General features: G+C 38.9%; 1 protein-coding gene across 5 annotated transcripts in view; it reads left to right on the top strand.

Annotated features, from left to right (window-relative positions):
• plxna2.S (plexin A2 S homeolog) overlaps positions 1–20,318 on the top strand; it is a 207,578-nt gene that overhangs the window by 130,905 nt on the left and 56,355 nt on the right. For all 5 annotated transcript variants that reach the window (XM_018249152.2, XM_018249150.2, XM_018249154.2 and 2 more), the window contains exons 7-12: positions 440–596; positions 2,874–2,970; positions 6,285–6,399; positions 9,969–10,169; positions 13,514–13,610; positions 13,809–13,999. In XM_018249152.2, coding sequence (XP_018104641.1) covers positions 440–596; positions 2,874–2,970; positions 6,285–6,399; positions 9,969–10,169; positions 13,514–13,610; positions 13,809–13,999 — 858 coding nt within the window. The remainder of the gene's footprint in view (positions 1–439; positions 597–2,873; positions 2,971–6,284; positions 6,400–9,968; positions 10,170–13,513; positions 13,611–13,808; positions 14,000–20,318) is intronic.

A 20,318-nucleotide genomic window follows, 5' to 3' on the forward strand; every position in this document is an offset into this window, starting at 1 on the left:
GACACTGGTTTTAAAGTCAATTGGCATCCAAATAATGTTGACGCGCAACAGTTTTGACACAAGCGACTTTTCCGACTTCGGCTTCGACTTTTCGAAACGTGGAAATTTGCGCCTGCTGAATTTATTCACCCATCACTAGTAATTCCCATTTTCTAACTTTTGTTGCAAACGTGCAGACAAAGACTTTGCCTACTGCACGTTCACAAGATGATTCTGAAGCTCTAAAGTAACCCGATTTGTTAAAATTGTGAACCTGCTGAATGATATACAAGTTATTCTAACTACTAAGTACATTTTCTTTATTCAATTTATGTGGACAGAATGCAGAACTAATACATAGCCACGTGTTTAGTTTTTTTTTTTAAATATTTTTTTTTAAATATGTGTACTTTGCAATGATCTTCTAAACAATGGCTGGCCTGCATGTCTTTGCTTTTAGCTCACTCTGCAAGTCAGCAATGTCCCTGACCTTTCTGCTGGGGTGACATGCTCTTTTGGTAATCTGAAGCAAGAAGAAGGTCAAGTGCTAAGTGGAAATCGCATTGTCTGTGTTTCACCAGCAGCCAAGGATATTCCCACCATGCTCGCTGCCCAAGGTAAGACTATGGAGTCATTTGGCATTCTGAACCCTTCATTCACCTACGCTTTTCTTCTACATTCTCTTCTGCCTGAGGTCAAAACTGTCATTTGTCAAGATGCCACATACCAGGAGTCTTGTCTTTATAGAACTTTGTTAGGGAAACACCACGGCATGTATTTATCACAGAATGAAAGTCTCGAAAATGCAGTTTTTACCAAATTTTCCCATACATGCTCACAGGCCAAATTGCTTGCATAAGGTTTTAGTGTATTTATAAGAACATTTTTCAGAAAACTGTCCTTTCACCCTTTTCAGTATTTAACACTTTTCAGTAGATACCGCAGAAGAATGCGATTTTGTGGCCCTTCAATTCCCATTTCCCATATCCTTCCTATTATATCACAGCATTATGGAAGCAAAATAAGTAAGTGCATATCCAGGAAACAGGAAACTGATCTAATTATCCCCTTTTTCCCAGTGGTAAAAGCAAATATAGATTAAGGTGCAAAAGTTTGTTTTTACTCTAGCAATTCTAATTTCCACAATTGATGGTCTCGAGTTAATGGCTGTGTGTTTAGTGTAGCTGCTGCCCCTAAAGACTTCATGCTGCTTTTGCCTCATACCCGAGCCTTTACGTTTGTGTGAAAAGAGCACAATTAAGGGAATGTAATAAAAGACATAAATATAAACGGACAAATGGCAAACTTAAGAATGGAAAATCCAATTCTGCCCAATAAGATTTTTCGGTAGACAGTTATTACACTGCAGATTGTAACTAGGGATATTCTCTAAGATCTAACGTTTGCTCACACTGTTCCACGCTTTCTTGCAATGCACCTATGGGAGATATGGGGGATTTGTTTGAGAAAAACACTTATTTGAATATTGTGGAAGTACTGTAGATCAGTGTGCATCCAGTGATGTTTGTCAATCATAAGATGTGATTAGCATATGAGCAATTAGAAGGTGCTTAAGCTGAATGTAAGAATCTCTCCAGTAGAGTTTCCTTAATTTGACACAGATGTTAGACTGTTGCACTACAGCACAAAGAGCTGGGAGAATGGCAGGCAAAGGAGAAATGTCCCATTACCATGGCTATGATTTAAATTCCCATAACGCTTTCTTAACCCATTCCCACCAGACACAATTATGGCATCAGTGGATGTAAACTAAAAGAGCTTTTGTTTACAAGTCAGAAATGTGTTTGTGTGCCATTGTGGATCTGTTATTATGCCCCAGGGATATCCAGCCGGCCACCTTGCACCTGCAGTTCAACTACAGCTCTCAGTCACATGATATCAAATTGTGATGATTTTTTTTAATTCACAAGTTGCTTTTTCCTAGAAATCTGCATATATTCCGTGAGATATATAGAAATAGAGAGTTATTGGTGAAGTTATATGAAGAATGGAAATTGGCATTTATTAAACGTGTAAAAAGGTGCTTTAGTTTTGATATACTTTCATAAGCAAAGTATAAAAGGTACCATATGGCAATTGAAACATCTTATACAAGGACAATTTTTACATGTACAGCAACATAACAGAATTTGTTATTATAGTGTGACTTATCACACTGAACATGATGTCCTCTTTTCTTCTGTAGTGAAAAAGGCATTGTTCTTAGTAGCTTATTTCATTTAATGGCAGGTCAGGTAATACATGGAGAGTGAGTTAAATCGCTCACACTTTTTAAAATCTCATGACAACAACAAATCAAGCATTTTTGAAGATGCCTCAGACATTAGTTCAGCAGGGGTTCTGTTACCAAGAAAAAGGCAGGGATTAGCCTTTCTAGGCCAAGGGAATAAAATACAATTAATTCTTGATGCCAAGAAATAAATATTCAAAACAAAGAACATTTCTTTGTTACTGTCTTCTAATGTTCCCATGCTTCCAAAAGATGCGATTGCACAAAACGTATAATTTCACATATTTCTATAAAATGCACAAACTTTGGCTGGGTGCAGTAACCCATAGCAACCAATGAGATATTTGACCTGTAAATACTGTTTGCGATTGTTTGCCGTAGGTGATTAGACCTGTAGCAAACTTTGCACATTTTATTACATAACAGCATTCTTTGTGTTTGGGTGTGCAGTTGTGTGTGCATGCTTGTGCGTGGTTATACCAGATTACAGTGGGAGGAGTAATATGTGTACATAGTCAAAAACATCTTACTGTATAGATGTCTTGCACCTTTGTTCTATATATTTAGACCCTTAATGCAGATTCCTATATGAATTCAGTCATTTATTATCATTCAGCATTCCTATTTATACTTTTCCTTCCAGACTGGTTTGGTGTGGAGTTACAACTAATCTCCAAAGAGACTGAGAAGACTTTTGTCAGCACAAACTTCAAATTCTACAACTGCAGTGCTCACCAGCGGTAAGAATATGTACTTTTTTATTCACACAATGTTTGGATGTCATCATGTATAATATCATCACGTATCTAATTCACCCAATCACAATATTCCCAGTATGAAATATGGTACACTTTTGGCCACAAACTGATAGATCAGTACAAGCCCCAAGCGTTCCTTTCATCTGTACATACTTCCTAGGTGCTATACAATAAATTGGCTGAAACCCAATCGCATTACGTCGGGCACGTTACTTGACATTTTCATTCATCTCCACTACCTTATACAGAAATGTGAACCCATCTTGCTTTAAAGAAAAGTGCATTTTAAGAACTATCCTCTTCTTGCGTAAGGGCACTTTATGGTCAAGTAGGTGGGAGTTTGGCAATTAATGTAGTATCCCAGTGCAGTAGTACTTGTATCACTTAATATTTGCTATAAACCCCTTTTTTTCTTTAAAATATATATATCTGGGATATGGACAGCTGAATCCATTATGACACTATTAATATTATGGGTGCCAAGCGGTGACAGCTCACACACGAAGCTTCATCATGTTTAAGTGGGTAAATTGAGACGTTGGGGGGAGTCATTTGTTTGATTAATGTGAATGCAAATGCCTAAATTCCAGCTGTTGCTAATTTCCACTGACAGTGCCATTTTTACTATGATTTGCCCCAGGATATCATTGACCCTGGCAATGTTAGAAAAGTGACCAATTGGACAAAGGTGTTACATTTTTCTATGGCCATTCTGAGCTGGGCAAAGCAAAAAAAAAAAACACTAGCTCTATAAGGATTATACCACATGGACCTTTTTTTTAATTATGGTGGTATCAAGGGTAAAACAGGATACAGTATATGGGAACCCTGTTATATAAAATAGGACCATGTAACCTATGGCCTCTTAGCTGTTGTTTTAACTATAATTCCCAGAAACCTACAACGGGCTTGGCTGGAAGTCATTTTACATATCACATAAATTACTACAGTCACCTATTTTGTTCTGTTGTTGCCATTTTGCCCTATTGTCACAATCCCATCCTGCTATATCTTCCAACCTATATTTGCATACCTTACCCAGTAATACATAATCTCACTTTTTATGTTGGCAACAATATAGATATTATGCAGTACAAATATATACTTGGGGAATGTTCACTATCAATCACATTTAGCATTTTCATGCATATTAAGCACATGTTTTTTTTATCAAGAGATGGACAATTTGAATAGCACTAAGTATAGTTTTTTAGAGTCTCAGCAGGCACTGTGTAACCAGTACATTTACCCTGTCTCTTCCCAGCTGTTGGCTGCAGTCAGCATTGTTCTTGCAAACATGGCAAAATCTTTACTGCATATCAGGGTACATGATAATACAGTCTGACACCAGTCCCACCTCTGATGTTAAGGAATATGCCTTCTTGCTGTTGAATTACCGGTACCACAAATCGGCATATGCTCTGACTGTAGTTTTTCTAGAAAACAGAGTGATTTAATGAATGTGGGTTGGAGGGCAGAGCAAAGCGAGTAGACAGTTACATGATATATATAGTTCAGGTGTTTAGACATTCCCTGGTATAAATATTAAGGTTTGGTGACAGATGGAATGTGCCAGAAGTGTGTAACCAGAGATGTTAATAGCAAATATATGTGTATTTAATGTATGTCAATGTGATGCAGTGTTTATGCATCTCAAGTCATATATGGCTTCAGGGATCCTGTACTGTTTATGCTCTGCAATGTCCAGTTTATATGCAGAGGAAGCTGCTGTTTATACAAGCTGGCTGGTTCCAGAGATGTCCCAGCTTTTTCCTGCAGTCCTCTCCAGCTTGGATGAACAAATAAATACTGAATCTGGGAAAGAAAGCAGGGCCTCGCTGGAACAGACTGACTCTCGCACCAAGACCAGTGTTTTCATCACTTACTGTTGATTGTTTTATCCACTTGTTGCTTGGATATTTAAAACCCCAAATGTCCATCCAGTTCTAGTGGGTGGGCCCTGTGTTTAAAAAATGATGACAACTTTCAGGAGTAGGATTTGTGAATATAAATCATATAAGTATATATGGCTATTTTTAAGACTCCATTTTATGGGATCTTGCAGGTTTTAATTTCTGGATGGTGGATAAACTTTATGCATTCTGCTTTTCCACTGATGAACTCTAAATACACAAATACTGGTTTCACTCTATTGGTTTTAATAAAAATGAAAATGAATACTGTTCTGGGAGCTTAGTCTTCTAGTCCTTGAGTTGTATGCCATAAGCTTTCTGAAATGTTCCTGCTTTGGAAAATTGTGGTGAGTTATTTATTGGTTATATATCATAATGTTTTGCAACCAAAAATATTGGTGTAGATAATATTGAAAAATAAAATCCGTATGGTTATGGATCAGGGGGATTGTTTTGGGTGCAGGTACCTTTGCTTCCTAGTGTAAAATTTCAGTACCATCCCCTAAACCAACTCAATTCAACAGGAGCATTGTGTGTGGCTGCTAATCAATTTTTAGTACAGGTATGAGACCTGTTATCCAGAATGCTCAGGACCTGGGATTATCGGGATAACAGATATTTTTGCAATTTTGATCTTCATACCTCAAGTCTACTAGAAAATCATGTAAACATTAAATATACCCAATAGGCTGGTTTTGCTTCTAGTAAGGATTAATTTTACATATATATATATATATATATATATATATATATATATATATTATAAGTTTGGATCAAGTAGAATGTACTGTTGTATTATTACAGAGAAAAAGGAAATCTTTTCATAAATTTGGATTATTCGGATAAAATGGAGATGGGCTTTCCATAATTCTGAGCTTTCCTGATAATGGGTTTGCGGATAACAGATCCCATACCTGTACCTCTCTTGCCATGTTCCTGCCAATGGTATATAAAGTAGAACCTACTTATTATTGTACAGTAAGGGGGTTATTTACTAAACTCTGAATGCAAAATACATTTTTTGAATAAAATCTGACTTTTGAAACCTCAGAGGATGGAAAAGTCTGAGTCAGAAAATCCGGCATCTCAGACCTGCCGAGGTTGCATATAAGTCAATGGGAGACAGCCGATTGATTTTTTGATGTGCTATGGGTTTCGTGCAATACCACAAAGTTTTTGGTGTTTTCAGGCAAAAAATCCCAAAAAATCTTGAAAATCATTTTTTCCCGCAAAGCAAATTTTCGGAGAAAATTTAATAATAAATAAGCGTAAAAAACCCAAGCAAAAAATGTTGAGATAAAATCGGACCTTGTTAAATAATCCCCTAAATGTTTGACGCAAGCTCTAACTGATTAACTGAATTTTTCTGTATTTCTTATACAGTTGTTTGTCCTGCGTGAATGGGGATTTTCGCTGTCATTGGTGTAAATACAGAAACCTCTGTACTCATGACCCAACTTCCTGCTCGTTCCAAGAGGGCCGCGTCAATGTCTCTGAGGTACAGCCATACCTTAAAGCCTTGTTCTTTGTCTTAGCCTTCAATCCTCTACATAGTTATTTTTTATAATAATTTTACAATAATAAGTAATACTACATAAGTTAGCAGATTGTTAGCAGGTGGCAAACATGTAGTATATGTACATGCAGGAATAAAAACATACTTACCATGTATAGTTTCAAGTATCAGTCTATAGAATGTGCGCCATAAATACAAACACTGTGAGATGACCCAAATGTATACACATATACATAAAGACAAGCAAAGAGTGGCTCGCTGGCTATGCCTTTGGGCTAACTTAAATTGGCCTTGGCTTGATTCATGTGTCAATTCCTTGTCGCCTAGGGCGAGTCATTTAATATCCATGTTTCCCAAACAAGAAAAAGATGACTGCAGGATGCCTGGCCATGTGCATTATTAATCATTATTAATCAAAACAGTGCAAACGGTACAGACAAAGGTTTGTGTTACATCATTTATGATAACAAATATGCTGAGCCACAAGTCATCACACAGATAAAGTTAGATAAATTAAAAATTCAGGGACTTTTTCTAATAAGTGCATATTGCAGGGCTGCACCGATTCCATTTAAATTCAATTGCAATTAGTGCAGTCCTTCTAGCTGTATTTATTAATCATGGCCATGATTTTTCAGATAACCTAGTAATCTTACACATACAATGGATGTAACTAACTCTGGTGAATTTTATAGGTTTCCACGATTTTGCCTAGGACAGTATAGCTATCTGGTACTCGCCCTAAAGTCTGGGTCTCCTGTAGCAGTGGGTTTTAGGGCCCACTGTCGTATCTATAGAGGAAGGGTATAGAGGTAAACATCCATTAAAAACACATTTTATATATTTTTATATGTATAAATGTATAGATAGATCAGTATACACATATATCAAATATTTAAACACCATCGGTGGCCAAAATATATTAAGCTGAATCATAAATATGGGTATTTGCCAGTGCCTTTATTGTCTGGGCAAATACAGTATCATAGAAGTCAGAAAATATAATACAAACTGTCATGGTAGAAATTAAAATCCAGTGGCCTGGTGACAGCCACTTCCCTATTATGTTAATGGAAAAAATGCACCGATGTTGTCAGTAGATAGAGATTAACTGGAAGCACTGTCTCATAAATGTTCCTGAGCAACCTCCACCAACCAGCAGCAGCAGCGTGTGCCATAGTCCATTTCTCATTTGCAGATATTTGGATCACCATGGTTCTCCTAAAATTGCATTGTCAGGCATTTTTAAAGGAACAAAATAAAACCCTTACTACAAGGTAGGCCAACAATTATCTATGATTAAACTGCAGGATATAATATCAAACACAACCACAAATAATTTGTCATGCCAAGGTGGGAAATGTTAAAACAGAAGCTGCGATTTGTGGACATATTATCCTAGCGATAATGCTGTTTCACCAACTGGAAGCAAGAAGTAGAAGAGCGGTTGTATTGGTGCCTTTTCCCGGACCTGTAATTCATAGGAATGGCTTTCTAGCAGAGTAAATAATGAAATTTGTTTAAGCATGCCGCGCATAGATCCAAATCTCTCTGAGAGGAGAGACCTGCAGAATGCAAGTTATGGCTGTACCTTCTTGTAGAAGGTACAGAATAAATGGAAATCTTGATAAATGAACGAAACAGAGGCTTAGGTACAGAAATGCCCTTCCGATATTCACTGCCACAGGTATAGGTACTGTTCAGCCGGGCAGAGGAGCAGGAGCTGAAGAAAATCATTGCTATCTGCACCACAATCCAGTGGTGTAACTATAGAGGAAGCAGACCCTGCAGTCGCAGGGGAGGGCCGGGGAAAAGGGGGCTGGACTGCTGGGCCTATAATTAACAAAAAACCTCTCTCCTTCCCCAATCGCTCTCTTACTTGTGGCAAGGAAGCAGAGACATGGGGCGGAGGGTCAGAGCGGAAAGTGGGCAGAGTCAGGGTGGGAAGGGGGCGGGAGGATGTGGATCGTAGAGCGCTGGACCCCTCTGAAGATTTTTTTGCAGGGGGGCCAGGTGCACTCTAGTTATGCTACTGCCACAATCCTAAATCCAGTGTTTTCCAAGAAAAAATGTTATGGACCATGGAGGCACCCACTAATATGTATACATCCAAATAAGAAGGTCCAGTGCTTTAAATTAGATATGCCCTTTTCATTGTCATTGTTCATGTGTGGGAAAATAAACTCTGCCTTTAATAGGGTATACAGGCAGTCCTCGGGTTACGTACAAGATAGGGTCTGTTGGTTTGTTCTTAAAGGGGAACTCCAGCTTCCAAACCAAAATTTGATAAAGAGACCAACATAACACAGAAACAGTTAATATACCTATCACAGTTACCTGTGCATAAATGCAATTTTCTATGCTGCAATTCAGCTCTTCTCTTTCTGCATCATTTCAAATCCTGGCAGGGAAGGAGGGACTAAACACTGATGTTACAAATTGTAACGACTTCTCCACAGCTTACATACAGCATGCAGGAACTACATACCCCACAATGCATTGCACTGTGATGTTCCATTCCTTATTGAAATCACATGTGCAGGGAATTGTGGAGTTTGGAGGATGCAGTCTAAGGACAGGTGGCTGTTGATACAAAGTAACAGTAGTCATCCAGCTCAGCAAAGTAGTCAGAAAGATCAGCAGGAGAGCAGGGGGCTAGGCTTAGGGAACAATCAGAAACCATTAAAAATCATGAAAAGTCTGCATATTTTTTAATTGATGTATATTGCAAAGTTGCTTGAAATTATGTTTACTTTTCAAAAAGCTCAAGTTATGTTTTTGTGGAGTTCCCCTTTAAGTTAAAATTGTATGTAAGTTGAAACATATACATTTACTTATTAAATGCAACTTAGACAGATGTTTGTCTTAGCATAATATTTATTTTTACCTTTCTGTGCTCCGCAGTAGACACCGCACACCAGAGAGGGTTGGTGCAGGTGGTATATTAAAGATAAATGCTAATAAAATTCAAGCAAACCATAGTATGTTACTGTAATATCCTCCGCTTGTAAGTGTGAGTTGTATGTAAGCTGAGTGTTTGTAACTGGAGGACTCCCTATACTCAACTAAGAGCTTTAAAGATACATTTTTGTAAATGCAAAAATGAAAATGCATGAAATATATATATATAGAATTGGTTGAAAAACAGTATCTGTCGGTCCCTTGTCACTCTCTGCAATAGCAGTTCTAACTATTGAAACATTGTTGCAGAAGCGAGCTGAATAACAGGCCTGTGACGAAGCATGCAGGGGGGCAGACTTCTACATTGCTTCAAAAGTCAGAGCTACTAGTGCAGAAAGGAACTAATATTTTATTTCTTTGAATTGTAGTTACATTTACAAATAACATTGAGAATTGTAGTTACATTTACAAATAACATTGAGAATATTTTTTTTCTTTTCATTTATGTATTATGGGAAGTGGCCTAGAATTAAATTTTCTTTAATTAGGCAAAATTCTATTATTGAAACTGCACCTCCGTCAATAACATTTCAGATGTTTTTAAAGTTGTTTCAATTTTATATATCTGACATGTGTTCCTCTTGTCCCAGGATTGTCCCCAGCTAGTACCCAGTGAGGAGATCCTAATTCCTGTTGGGGAGGTGAGGCCGATCACCTTGAAAGCTAGAAACCTGCCTCAGCCACAGTCCGGCCAGAGAGGTTATGAGTGTGTCCTAAACATCCAGGGAGTGGTACATCGTATGCCAGCGCTGCGTTTTAACAGCTCCAGTGTCCAGTGCCAGAACAGCTCGGTGAGTATGTGCTCTGCTCACATCTGTCAAGAACTGTTTATATAAAACCCCATTTTGGTAACCTCACAGCACCATTTATATGGTTTACATAGATTTCAATCTAGCTATTTCCCTTGTTATAGAACTATGACTCTCATCATTCTTTGCCAGCAAACCACTTTGATTAGATTTGTTAGCTACTTAGTACTTCTACATAGGGGACAAATTAATTTCATTTACATAAATGAACCAAATCTGAGAAATGTGCTTCTGGATATTCAATTTAAGAAAACTGTTTCAAATGAAACAAGGGAAACCCACATCTCTTTAATTTAGCTTTTTTTTTTATTTAAATAATTGTCTGTGAACGTCCAGCACCACTTTGCATCCTGCGGCTGCGAGACCACAAAATCTATAGAGCTAATCATGCAACTACCACATCCTTTATTTTTCATCATTGAGCAATCGATGCATTGGTCTGGCCAGACTGAGTTTTTTTGTGGGTTTAAGGGAATTTGCAGCCTTATGAAAAAGCTGTTTGCTATTTCTTTTGTTATTCACTATTTTAAAAGAAAAAAATGTTGCATTATAGTGTTGAAGGCAGTAGAAGCCACAGAGAAGAACAGAAACGCTAATCAGAAAAGGCGCCAGACACAGGCAGTTTAAGTCCACCAATTTGGCCAACTTTTTACCAAACTCTGCCTAGCTATATTTACAAATAAATTACAGTATTTTCATAAATTAAAATGTCTTACATTTGTGTTGGTCCATATATACAATCATTGAATTCCTCACTCTATTGTTAATTTACCTATTTGAAGGGACCAATCACCTTTATAAAACTTTTTCAATACTATACTGCTACAAGAAAAAATGGGGGTAGAAAAAACACTATAAACTTTAAATGAATGTAAAATTGCTCTGTGCTCTCCTGAGCACATTTGCAGTTTGTGTTCTATTTTAAAATTCTTTTTAGTTTTCATGATTAGTGATTTTACACTGTTACTATCATGATTTTTTACAGCAGTGCTGCTGAGCTGGCAGGCCTGCAGCCTGAGGGTTTAGTCATACATTTTTAGTACAGCACACCACTTCTTTGTGGTAGTTACTTTCCCCTTTATATTGAGAACATGGTTTAAAAAATCTGTCTATTATTTTAGATTCACTAATTATTTTCCTGTAAATATACTACATATATATATGTGCTATAATTGATTACTACTGCTTAGTGTACCATATGGGTATCAGAATAACTAATACACAACAAATGTTAGTTGCACAGCACAATTTTTACATGTACCATGCAATGGTGAGGGTAATGTCAGCACAATAAATACATTCAAGCTCAGTTTGCAAACTTTAGAAATTAAACAGACCTTTTGACGGAGCTTGGCACCTGTGTTTTGCAATTGTGTGGCTCCCTTGTATGGTGCTTGGAGCAAATCAACACTGTTATGTTTGCACACCTGATCCATAGTAAATCAGGATACATTTTTGGAAGGATGATTGGCTTTATCTGGCCTTTCCCTGTCGCAGTCTGCGGGGGGTCATTTGGAGAAAGTAGACAGCAATCTGAGAAAAGGGTTGAAGTAAAAAGCTAATTTACAGTAGTGTGATAAAGCAGAACTGGGAAGGCTTATCTGTTTCTGTGAGTCCCAGCTCACACAGGCTCCATAGAATTCCTAATACACTGGCTTCTGGCAGTGCAGCCGAGGGTCTGCAGGAGAGAGAAGCACATGGCACAAGGAAAAAATAAACACATTTATTGAGCAAACAGCTACAGGGAGTGCTCTCTGTGTGTAGGTGCAGAATTCTTTTGTGTAACCCCATCAGTACTGGGGCTGGGCACAATGCATTGTGGGCAATTCACATTCTTATCTGCCTGCTCATGAGAGTGAGAACCATGATACAGCTGTTATCTTTTGGAGGCCATGGTTTCTTTTTGTACCTCAAGGAAGCTATTGTTATTCAGACATAATGTTATGAATCAATTGGAGTTTGGAAATAAACATTTTCAATTCAAATGGTTGATGCCTTGTGACTGCCACTTTGATCTCACTGGAGTACAGTACAGGCAGTGTGGGATACTATAAAACGTGCTATATTGGATAAAGCCTGGGCTGTGACTACATTATTAAAGCAGACAGTAAAATAAATGTCCTTACCAATATTTTAATGCCAGTACAAGCAACACTACATGACACATTGTGTTCATTGGTCTTGTAGTGGCATTTAAGATGCATGTTATTCACTGCTTAAAGGAGAACTAAAGCATAACTAATGAAGTAGGCTAAAAATGTTGTACATTATGTTTTGGATTTCTGTACCAGCCCAAGGCAACCACAGCCCTTTAGCAGTAAAGATTTGTGTCTCCAAAGATGCCCCAGTAGCAGAGCCGGGCCCCCTCCACCGTGCACATGCGCACGAGCGCACGCATGCACGCTGAACGGCCGCATCACCCACCCTTCAGGTATGCACGCGCGCATGTGCACAAGCCGCTCCTGGTACTTTAAGAGCCAAATTTCTTGTTTTCAAAACGGAAATTCAGCTCTTCTAGCGCAGAGAGCGCAGTTAGGCTCTCTGCGCTAGTGCATTGGCCCTCTCTGCTGCCCTGGTGGACCCCCTCAGGCGCAAAAAGGTAAGCGCACAGGGGAGGGGGGCGGCAGCAACTGCTGCTGCCTCAGGTGGCGGAGGGGCCAGGATCGCCCCTGAGTGTCAGACACTTTCCAAGAAGGTGACCCCCTGTAATAAGTTTGAAGTCCTTTATCATAGCATTTTTAGCCATATTTATTTTTAGGGAGTAGCTCTCCTTAAACATTAAAATTAATGGGAAGTCCTATTGGACTCCCTGTGACTTTGATTATCATTAAAAAAAGAGCACCACTGCTTAATGATATTGCTTCCCAATGAAGTCAATAGGAAAGAAGTGATGTAATAACGCCAAACTTGGTCTAGATTGTCAGATGTTTGCTTTGGCATGCAACTCTCCACCATTAGCAAAAATAAACCTTCCACCTGAGTGGCCTTTTTCTGGTTTCCAAATAATATTTCAAACTCTTTCATCCTGTAACATTCAACTGTAACATTCATCCTGCTCATTGGCTGTTATGAGTTGCTGGATCTGGTGGAAACTTTGTGACTTTTATTGCAGAAACCCAAGACCAGATTCTAGTTCTTGTAACCCATGGCAACTAGCCAGAAGGGAACATTTGTTTGGTCTACGGTTTGGAAGCAAGCCCATGATTTCTAAGAGTTACTAGTCCAAAACCAAACGTCATACCTTGTATTTCACTGATACATTTTGTATATAAATGAAAAGTCTATGTTTTGAAAATGTTTGATATACTGCTCTGATGTTTTTATAGTACATCTATGAAGGAATGAATGTTAGTGATCTGCCAGTGGACTTTTCTGTGGTCTGGAATGGAAATTTTACCATTGACAACCCATACCTAATTAAAGGTAAATAATAGATTTAATATATTTTCAATATTAATACAAAGTTGTAATGTTTGGCAGGGATTCCAATTGTAATTGTTCCAATTTAGATTCTACTGATTCTGATGGGATTGTTTATACAAAAAATGAGTATGTAATTGTAGAATTGATGCCAAGTTTCTGCCTTGTGGATCCTTTTTAATGATTCTGTTGCCTTCATAGTTCACCTGTACAAATGTGCAGCACAGAGAGAGAGCTGCGGCCTGTGCCTGAAAGCTGATCATAAGTATGAGTGCGGCTGGTGTAAGGGAGAAGGCCATTGTACGTTACACCATCACTGCATGTCTCCCCAAAATCAGTGGCTAGACTGGTCCAGCAGGAATGTCAAGTGTACCAATCCACGGATCCATGAGGTGAGTCAGTAGAAACAACCATATTGTTTTAATGTCTCATCATCTGTATTGTGCAGGTAAAAACAGCTGTTTCCAGTAATTACCCATGTGAATCTTCCGTTCTAATTCTAATCTATTAAGGTACAGGGTATGTGATGCTAAAATATTTCCTGTTGTCTAATAAAGTCCTGGCAGGTAAAGACCACATACTCACATACTTTATATTCACATATATGCAGCCTTCAAACAAACATGCACATTGCAGTTAATCTGACTGTAGCTATAACAACCAGCATTCGCCTCTTTCGTTAGACTGAAATCCAGTCTCAGTACATATCAACAGTAGTTTGAATTTTAGTAGTTACTGGAATAGCTCTTTAATTTCAGTGTCTGCTTTTTTTTGCTCACTATTCGCTTACTGTTCTATTTTTCCTTCATTATATTGTTGTATTCATGTAGGAACTGAGTGTTACCTGATTAAAGTCAGGCTTTCATACACAGAATATCCACAGGCTCACAGCCATTAATTAAATAAAAGTGAGAGTGAAGCACATGCAGTGAATCGATACTCTCAGGAAGAACATTTTCTTTCCTTACCAGGGACAGCTGGGGACATTTGGGTCAGTATGAGGGGGCCAGATGTTCTCCTGAAATGTCAATCAATAGAGTGACTCATTTAAATAACTCTGGTGCTTTGGGGTTTTCTCGTGTACCTAGCAGCTTTATCCACGTAGCCTGTCATTAAAATACACAGCCAGTGACCGCTTTAAAGGCGCAGTCACACCAGGCATGCAAATAAGATCTGCTTTGAGACTTTCCATTCCTCATTTGACTGTTATGTGTTATAGCTATTGAAGTGCTGATCTAAACAAAGTACTTGTCATGCTGTAGAAAGAAATATCTTGTGTTCAGAATAATAGCAGTGTCTTTAAAAAAGTGAATAAAGCTCAAAATCTTTATAATAGGTTTTATTTCCATACACGCAAATGCATTCTATTCCAAATCAAAACATTAAGAAAAATGTATCAAATTTGTGTTATTCCCTTACAGCAAGTGAAGAAAAGAGAATATTAGGCTGTTCCAAAAAATAGTAGTGTCTGCATTTTTTTACAAACTCAAACATTCACTGTATAACTGAAAAATGTTTCAAGATTTTGCTTTCCTTTGAACTAATATTTAGTTGTATAAGCAGTGTTTCTGAGAGCTGCATGGAGTCGACCAACTTCTGACACCTGTTACATTCTGCAATTCACAATTTCTTGGCTTGCCTCAGAAACCACATGTTTTTTATTCTGAGGATTGGGCTGGCCTCTCTATAACGTTAACATAATCTTATTGGTCTGGAACCAAGATGTTGCTTGTTTACTGGTGTATTTGGGGGTTTTGTCTTGTTGAAACCCATTTCAAGGGCACCTCCTCCATAAGGCAACATGACCTCTTCAAGTATTTTAGTGTATTGAAACTGATCCATGATCCCTGGTATGTGATAAATAGGCCCAACACCATAATATGAGAAACATCCCCATATCATGATGCTTGTGTCACCATGCTTCACTGTCTTCACATTGTACTGTGGCTGGATTTCAGTGTTTGGGGGTCGTCTGACAAACTGTCTGTGGCCCTAGACCCAAAAAGAGCAATCTTGCTTTCATCAGTCCACAAAATGTTGCACCATATCTAAAGGACCGATATCGGCTGCTTTAATCTGCCCGTGTGTGGCTACCTTAAGGCATATTTTTCACCACTTGGCAAATGTTGTATCTGGGCAGTAACCCATGGCAACCAATGAGATTTTTGCTTTTATTGTTTAACCTGCAGCTGGCTGGAAAAAAGCTAGTCACTGAAAGGTTGCCTATCCATGTGCAAATTATAGCAGTGTTAATAAATGTACCCCAGTGTGTATGTGGGAGTTTTGATAAGTGTTGACAATGCGCCTTTGCAATCCTACCCACAGTATGTTAGAATGACTGACAGCTCTTTCATGGAGCATGCTCACTGCTATGGAATGGAATACAAAGCTATTACACATGTGTGCATGACTGTGCTACACTATTGGACACCAAGGAGAATAACATTTTACAAAGAGGGGCCTATTTAGCATACTGTGTGATACAATAAATACCGGGAGAACAGTAAAGAAACTGTAGGGCCCTATAGGGATACAGGCCCTATAGAGTTAATCTTTTCACCATTTCCTTGGGTTATTGGGTAGAATCCCTGTTACAGAATAACCTTTACAGTGATAGGCTGAGAGATTTGATGACACTGCTCTGACACACTCCTATATAGTGTGTGCAGGGAGTGGCCACTTCCTCTTTTGCCTCTGGATGTGATTCCAGCTGGATGTGCTCAGGGGGACTGAGTGCAATAGGCCCAGAAGAAGGCATGTGTCCAAGTTGGGGACCAGGTAACCCCGTGAATGAGGAATAGATATACTAGGGCAGACTTGTCATAGTCTCTCTAGGAGAGAAAGGCAGATAGGATAGAGAGAAAGAGCAGCTGAAGCTCCCACGAGGATTTGCAGTAAGGGAGTAGCTTCCCAGAGGCTCTGTGTGTTGCCTCCAGTCAGGGACCTCAGTGAAGAGGGACTGTAGGGTAGAAGCTGCTTTCCTGACAACTTCCAGGAGGAAAAGGTTGTACTGCATTTGCCTGTGTACTCTCTGTGTGAGCCTGCCTTTGATCTGTGTGAACTCTCAATATGCTGTTTTCCTCAACTCCTGCTTGAGTACTGAAACCTGTGGTCATTTGCCCTTTTTGGCATAATAAACCGTTCCTGATTGTTAAGAACCTCCTGGCGCCCAAGTTGTTTTTGTGTGCACAGTAGCCTGGGGGGGATGTAGTTGCACTACACCATAGAGGGAACACTTCCACTTAGCGAAGGCCCTGCCCTGGGTGTAAGTCGCGTGTAACCCATGCTCTAGTTTTCTAGCTGGTGAAATAACCCCAAGTGGCCCAAATAGGTGTTACAAAACCTTTTTGAAATAAATGGTGAAAATGTATCAAGGTGATAAGGTATTTTACACCACCTGATTGCTGGAGTTGACGTAATTATTTTACATTACTTCAGACCTTGCATAATCCGTGTCCAAGTGGGCATATACATGGCAAGATAAATTTCATGCAGGAGGGATATATTCCAAGAGGCACATAAGCTGCTGGAAGGAAAATATTTAAATAAACCTTCCCACTGACAAATACTCATTGCCTTAAATCTCATGTGATTGGAATGAGGCTTTAAAATAACTGCAACAAGTACAGTCAAAAAAATCGGTAGATTTCTCCACAACAGGCTGAACTATATTTGGGAAACCATACTGTTTGTTTATTTGTATATTATAAGATGTTATTAGTTATATGCTTCCAAGCTTGGTTGCCTTGGCAGCACTTTAAATTCTAACTTTCTATGAACAGAATCTCTGCCAAAACCTACTGTAAATATTTTTATTTATAATGGCCAAATAGCATCTCTAGTGCATAATATACATTAAACAGTCAGGGATGTCTATAACAGAAAGCTTGATCACTGTACCCAACACACACAAGGATTAAAATCTGGATCATATGTATTAACTACATCTCCTTGTTCTGTCTATCAATGGCCGTCTGTTGAGTTGCTAAGGGTCCAGTGCCAGTGGCTACAGACTGGATTTCTATTGCATTTCTTTAAAGAGAACTAAAACTTAACTGAAGAAATAGGGATAAAAATTTTGTACATTGTGTTTTGGGTTTCTTTACCAGCCCAAGGCAACCAAGCCCTTTAACAGTAAAGATCTGTGTCTCCAAAGATCCCAATCCAGAGCTACGAAGGGAAACCAGCGCTCATCCAGCACGAGGTGTAGACAGACAAAGGGGCAAGAAATTGATTCTCATATAGTGTAGTATTTTTTCATAGATATAGTACACCCTTTGTGAAATTAAAATATTTCTAAAAAGGTGCCTTCTCCAGACTATGCTATTTGCCGTGCTTAAACTTCACACAATACGGTGAATCTAATGTGAGGATACTCACGAACGTTTAAACGAAGTTTGGGCGTTTAGAAAGATAATTAGACGGTCATCCCCTCAATTCTCTCCAGCCTATGTTACTGTTAAAATTTTCGCATTAAAACAAAAGTCACCAGTTCGCCATCTGTTGGAGTCACTTCGGCAGCCGGTATAGATGTTTTGGCCGGCGTCTCGACCGCCTCGTGTATCCCAGTGCGCTCGTGGACTGGTAGACGAAACGCGTCGGGCAGTGACGTCATCCACGAGCGCACTGGGATACACGAGGCGGTCGAGACGCCGGCCAAAACATCTATACCGGCTGCCGAAGTGACTCCAACAGATGGCGAATTGGTGACTTTTGTTTTAATGCGAAAATTTTAACAGTAACATAGGCTGGAGAGAATTGAGGGGATGACCATCTAATTATCTTTCTAAACGCCCAAACTTCGTTTAAACGTTCGTGAGTATCCTCACATTAGATTCACCGTATTGTGTGAAGTTTAAGCACGGCAAATAGCATAGTCTGGAGAAGGCACCTTTTTAGAAATATTTTAATTTCACAAAGGGTGTACTATATCTATGAAAAAATACTACACTATATGAGAATCAATTTCTTGCCCCTTTGTCTGTCTACACCTCGTGCTGGATGAGCGCTGGTTTCCCTTCGTAGCTCTGAATTGGATTCTTGTACAAGTCTGAGGGAGAACAGACATCTTTGGAAACCGGCAGAGGGAGCGAACCACCAAGACCTTTGATATCCTTTACTGTGTCTCCAAAGATGCCCCAGTAGCTCCCCATCTTCTTTTCTGCTGATTCACTCCACGTGCTGTCACTGACGATACAGTATATAATATAAATGCCACAATATAAGGCTGATTAGCAAATCATTGGTACAAGTTAAATATACAATAAATTAAAAATGTAAAATATGGCATTTGTAGCAATATTAATTTTTAGGGTTTAGTTCTGCTTTAAATAAAACTGGAAATCAACCAATCTGGCCCCATCCTTGAGTAGGTTAACTATGCAGGTTGCTACATATAACTCTCAGGTTAATGTTGCATCTTCAATAATTGATCAGCCGTTCATAGAACTCCATTACTGAAGCTATTCGATTAGTAACAGACGTCAGATATCATTCATTACTCATTCATCAAGATGAATGAACCAGATATGAGCATTTTCAAAGAAAAACTGTATGTATGCAGACTTATTAGCCTAGGATCTATTATCCAGAAACTTCTGAATTTCAACAGTCCAGCTTCACATACTGTACTGTACTGTATAATAGTTCAATATAGCACATTCCCTTTCCTTTTTTAGCTATATATATATATATATATATATATATATATATATATATATATATATATATATATACACACACACACACACACATAAACAGACTTGTCTTTACTTAAAGATGCATTTTTAGGCACCTTGAGGGCCATTTAGCAATGAATGCCAAGCACCGGTTGTTCTATGAGCAGCAACGCCTCACTGCTGTGCTTACCACTGCCATCTAAATGGTTAAGTGTATGTTATGCAGCGAGAGTTCTGCTTCTAAAGGAAAGCAATCAAGTGCAGGGCCCTGGGAGGAAAATTTTCTGTCTTGCCTAGACTCCCATGGTCCTGCCACTCCTGTGTGCTTTGCTAATCACGGCAGAATCCCTGTTGGGTCCTTTCTGTGTCCCATTAAATGGCAGAGGTCAGTCTTATGCTGCCTATGGAAATGCAGCCGCTCAGAAAGGCACCATGGAGCAGATGTGCCCATTGATAAATCGATTTAGTGGGAAGGGGGGGGTTGTCGCTTTTCTTGAATGCTTCAGTCTACAGGATGCCCAGACAACAGTGATGCCCGCTGAAGCAGAACGGATGATTTTAAGTGTAACCCCTCCTCCTCACCATGTTGTAGCTGAATCTCAGCCTTCTTAAGGATGGGCTGCAGTAGTTGGGGGAAACATGAATGAATGCGTTGATCCATTACTGGATGCAGCTGCATTACTGTGATGTGACGGGCCCCTTCTGCGCTTTAACACTTTAACAGTTCCCCTTTCTTTCCACTTTTCCATTCTCTCAACTTCTAAGTTCCATTAGTGCAATAAAGGCATTCAGTTGAGTGCCCCCTCCCCAATTCACTGAATCATTATTTTGTATAACAGCTTAATAGATTCTGAGCAATACATAATTGCAACCACCCATATACATTTAATTTTGAGCTTTCTGGATAACGGGTTTCTGTTGATAACAGATTCTATATATATATATATATATATATATATATATATATATATATATATACACACTCTCCAAGTTTGAGAAAGGCTGGTGCGACATTTGTTGTCCTAGAAGTCCT

The sequence above is a fragment of the Xenopus laevis genome, chromosome 2S (assembly GCF_017654675.1).
Source record: "Xenopus laevis strain J_2021 chromosome 2S, Xenopus_laevis_v10.1, whole genome shotgun sequence".
NCBI classification, from domain to species: Eukaryota; Metazoa; Chordata; class Amphibia; order Anura; family Pipidae; genus Xenopus; species Xenopus laevis.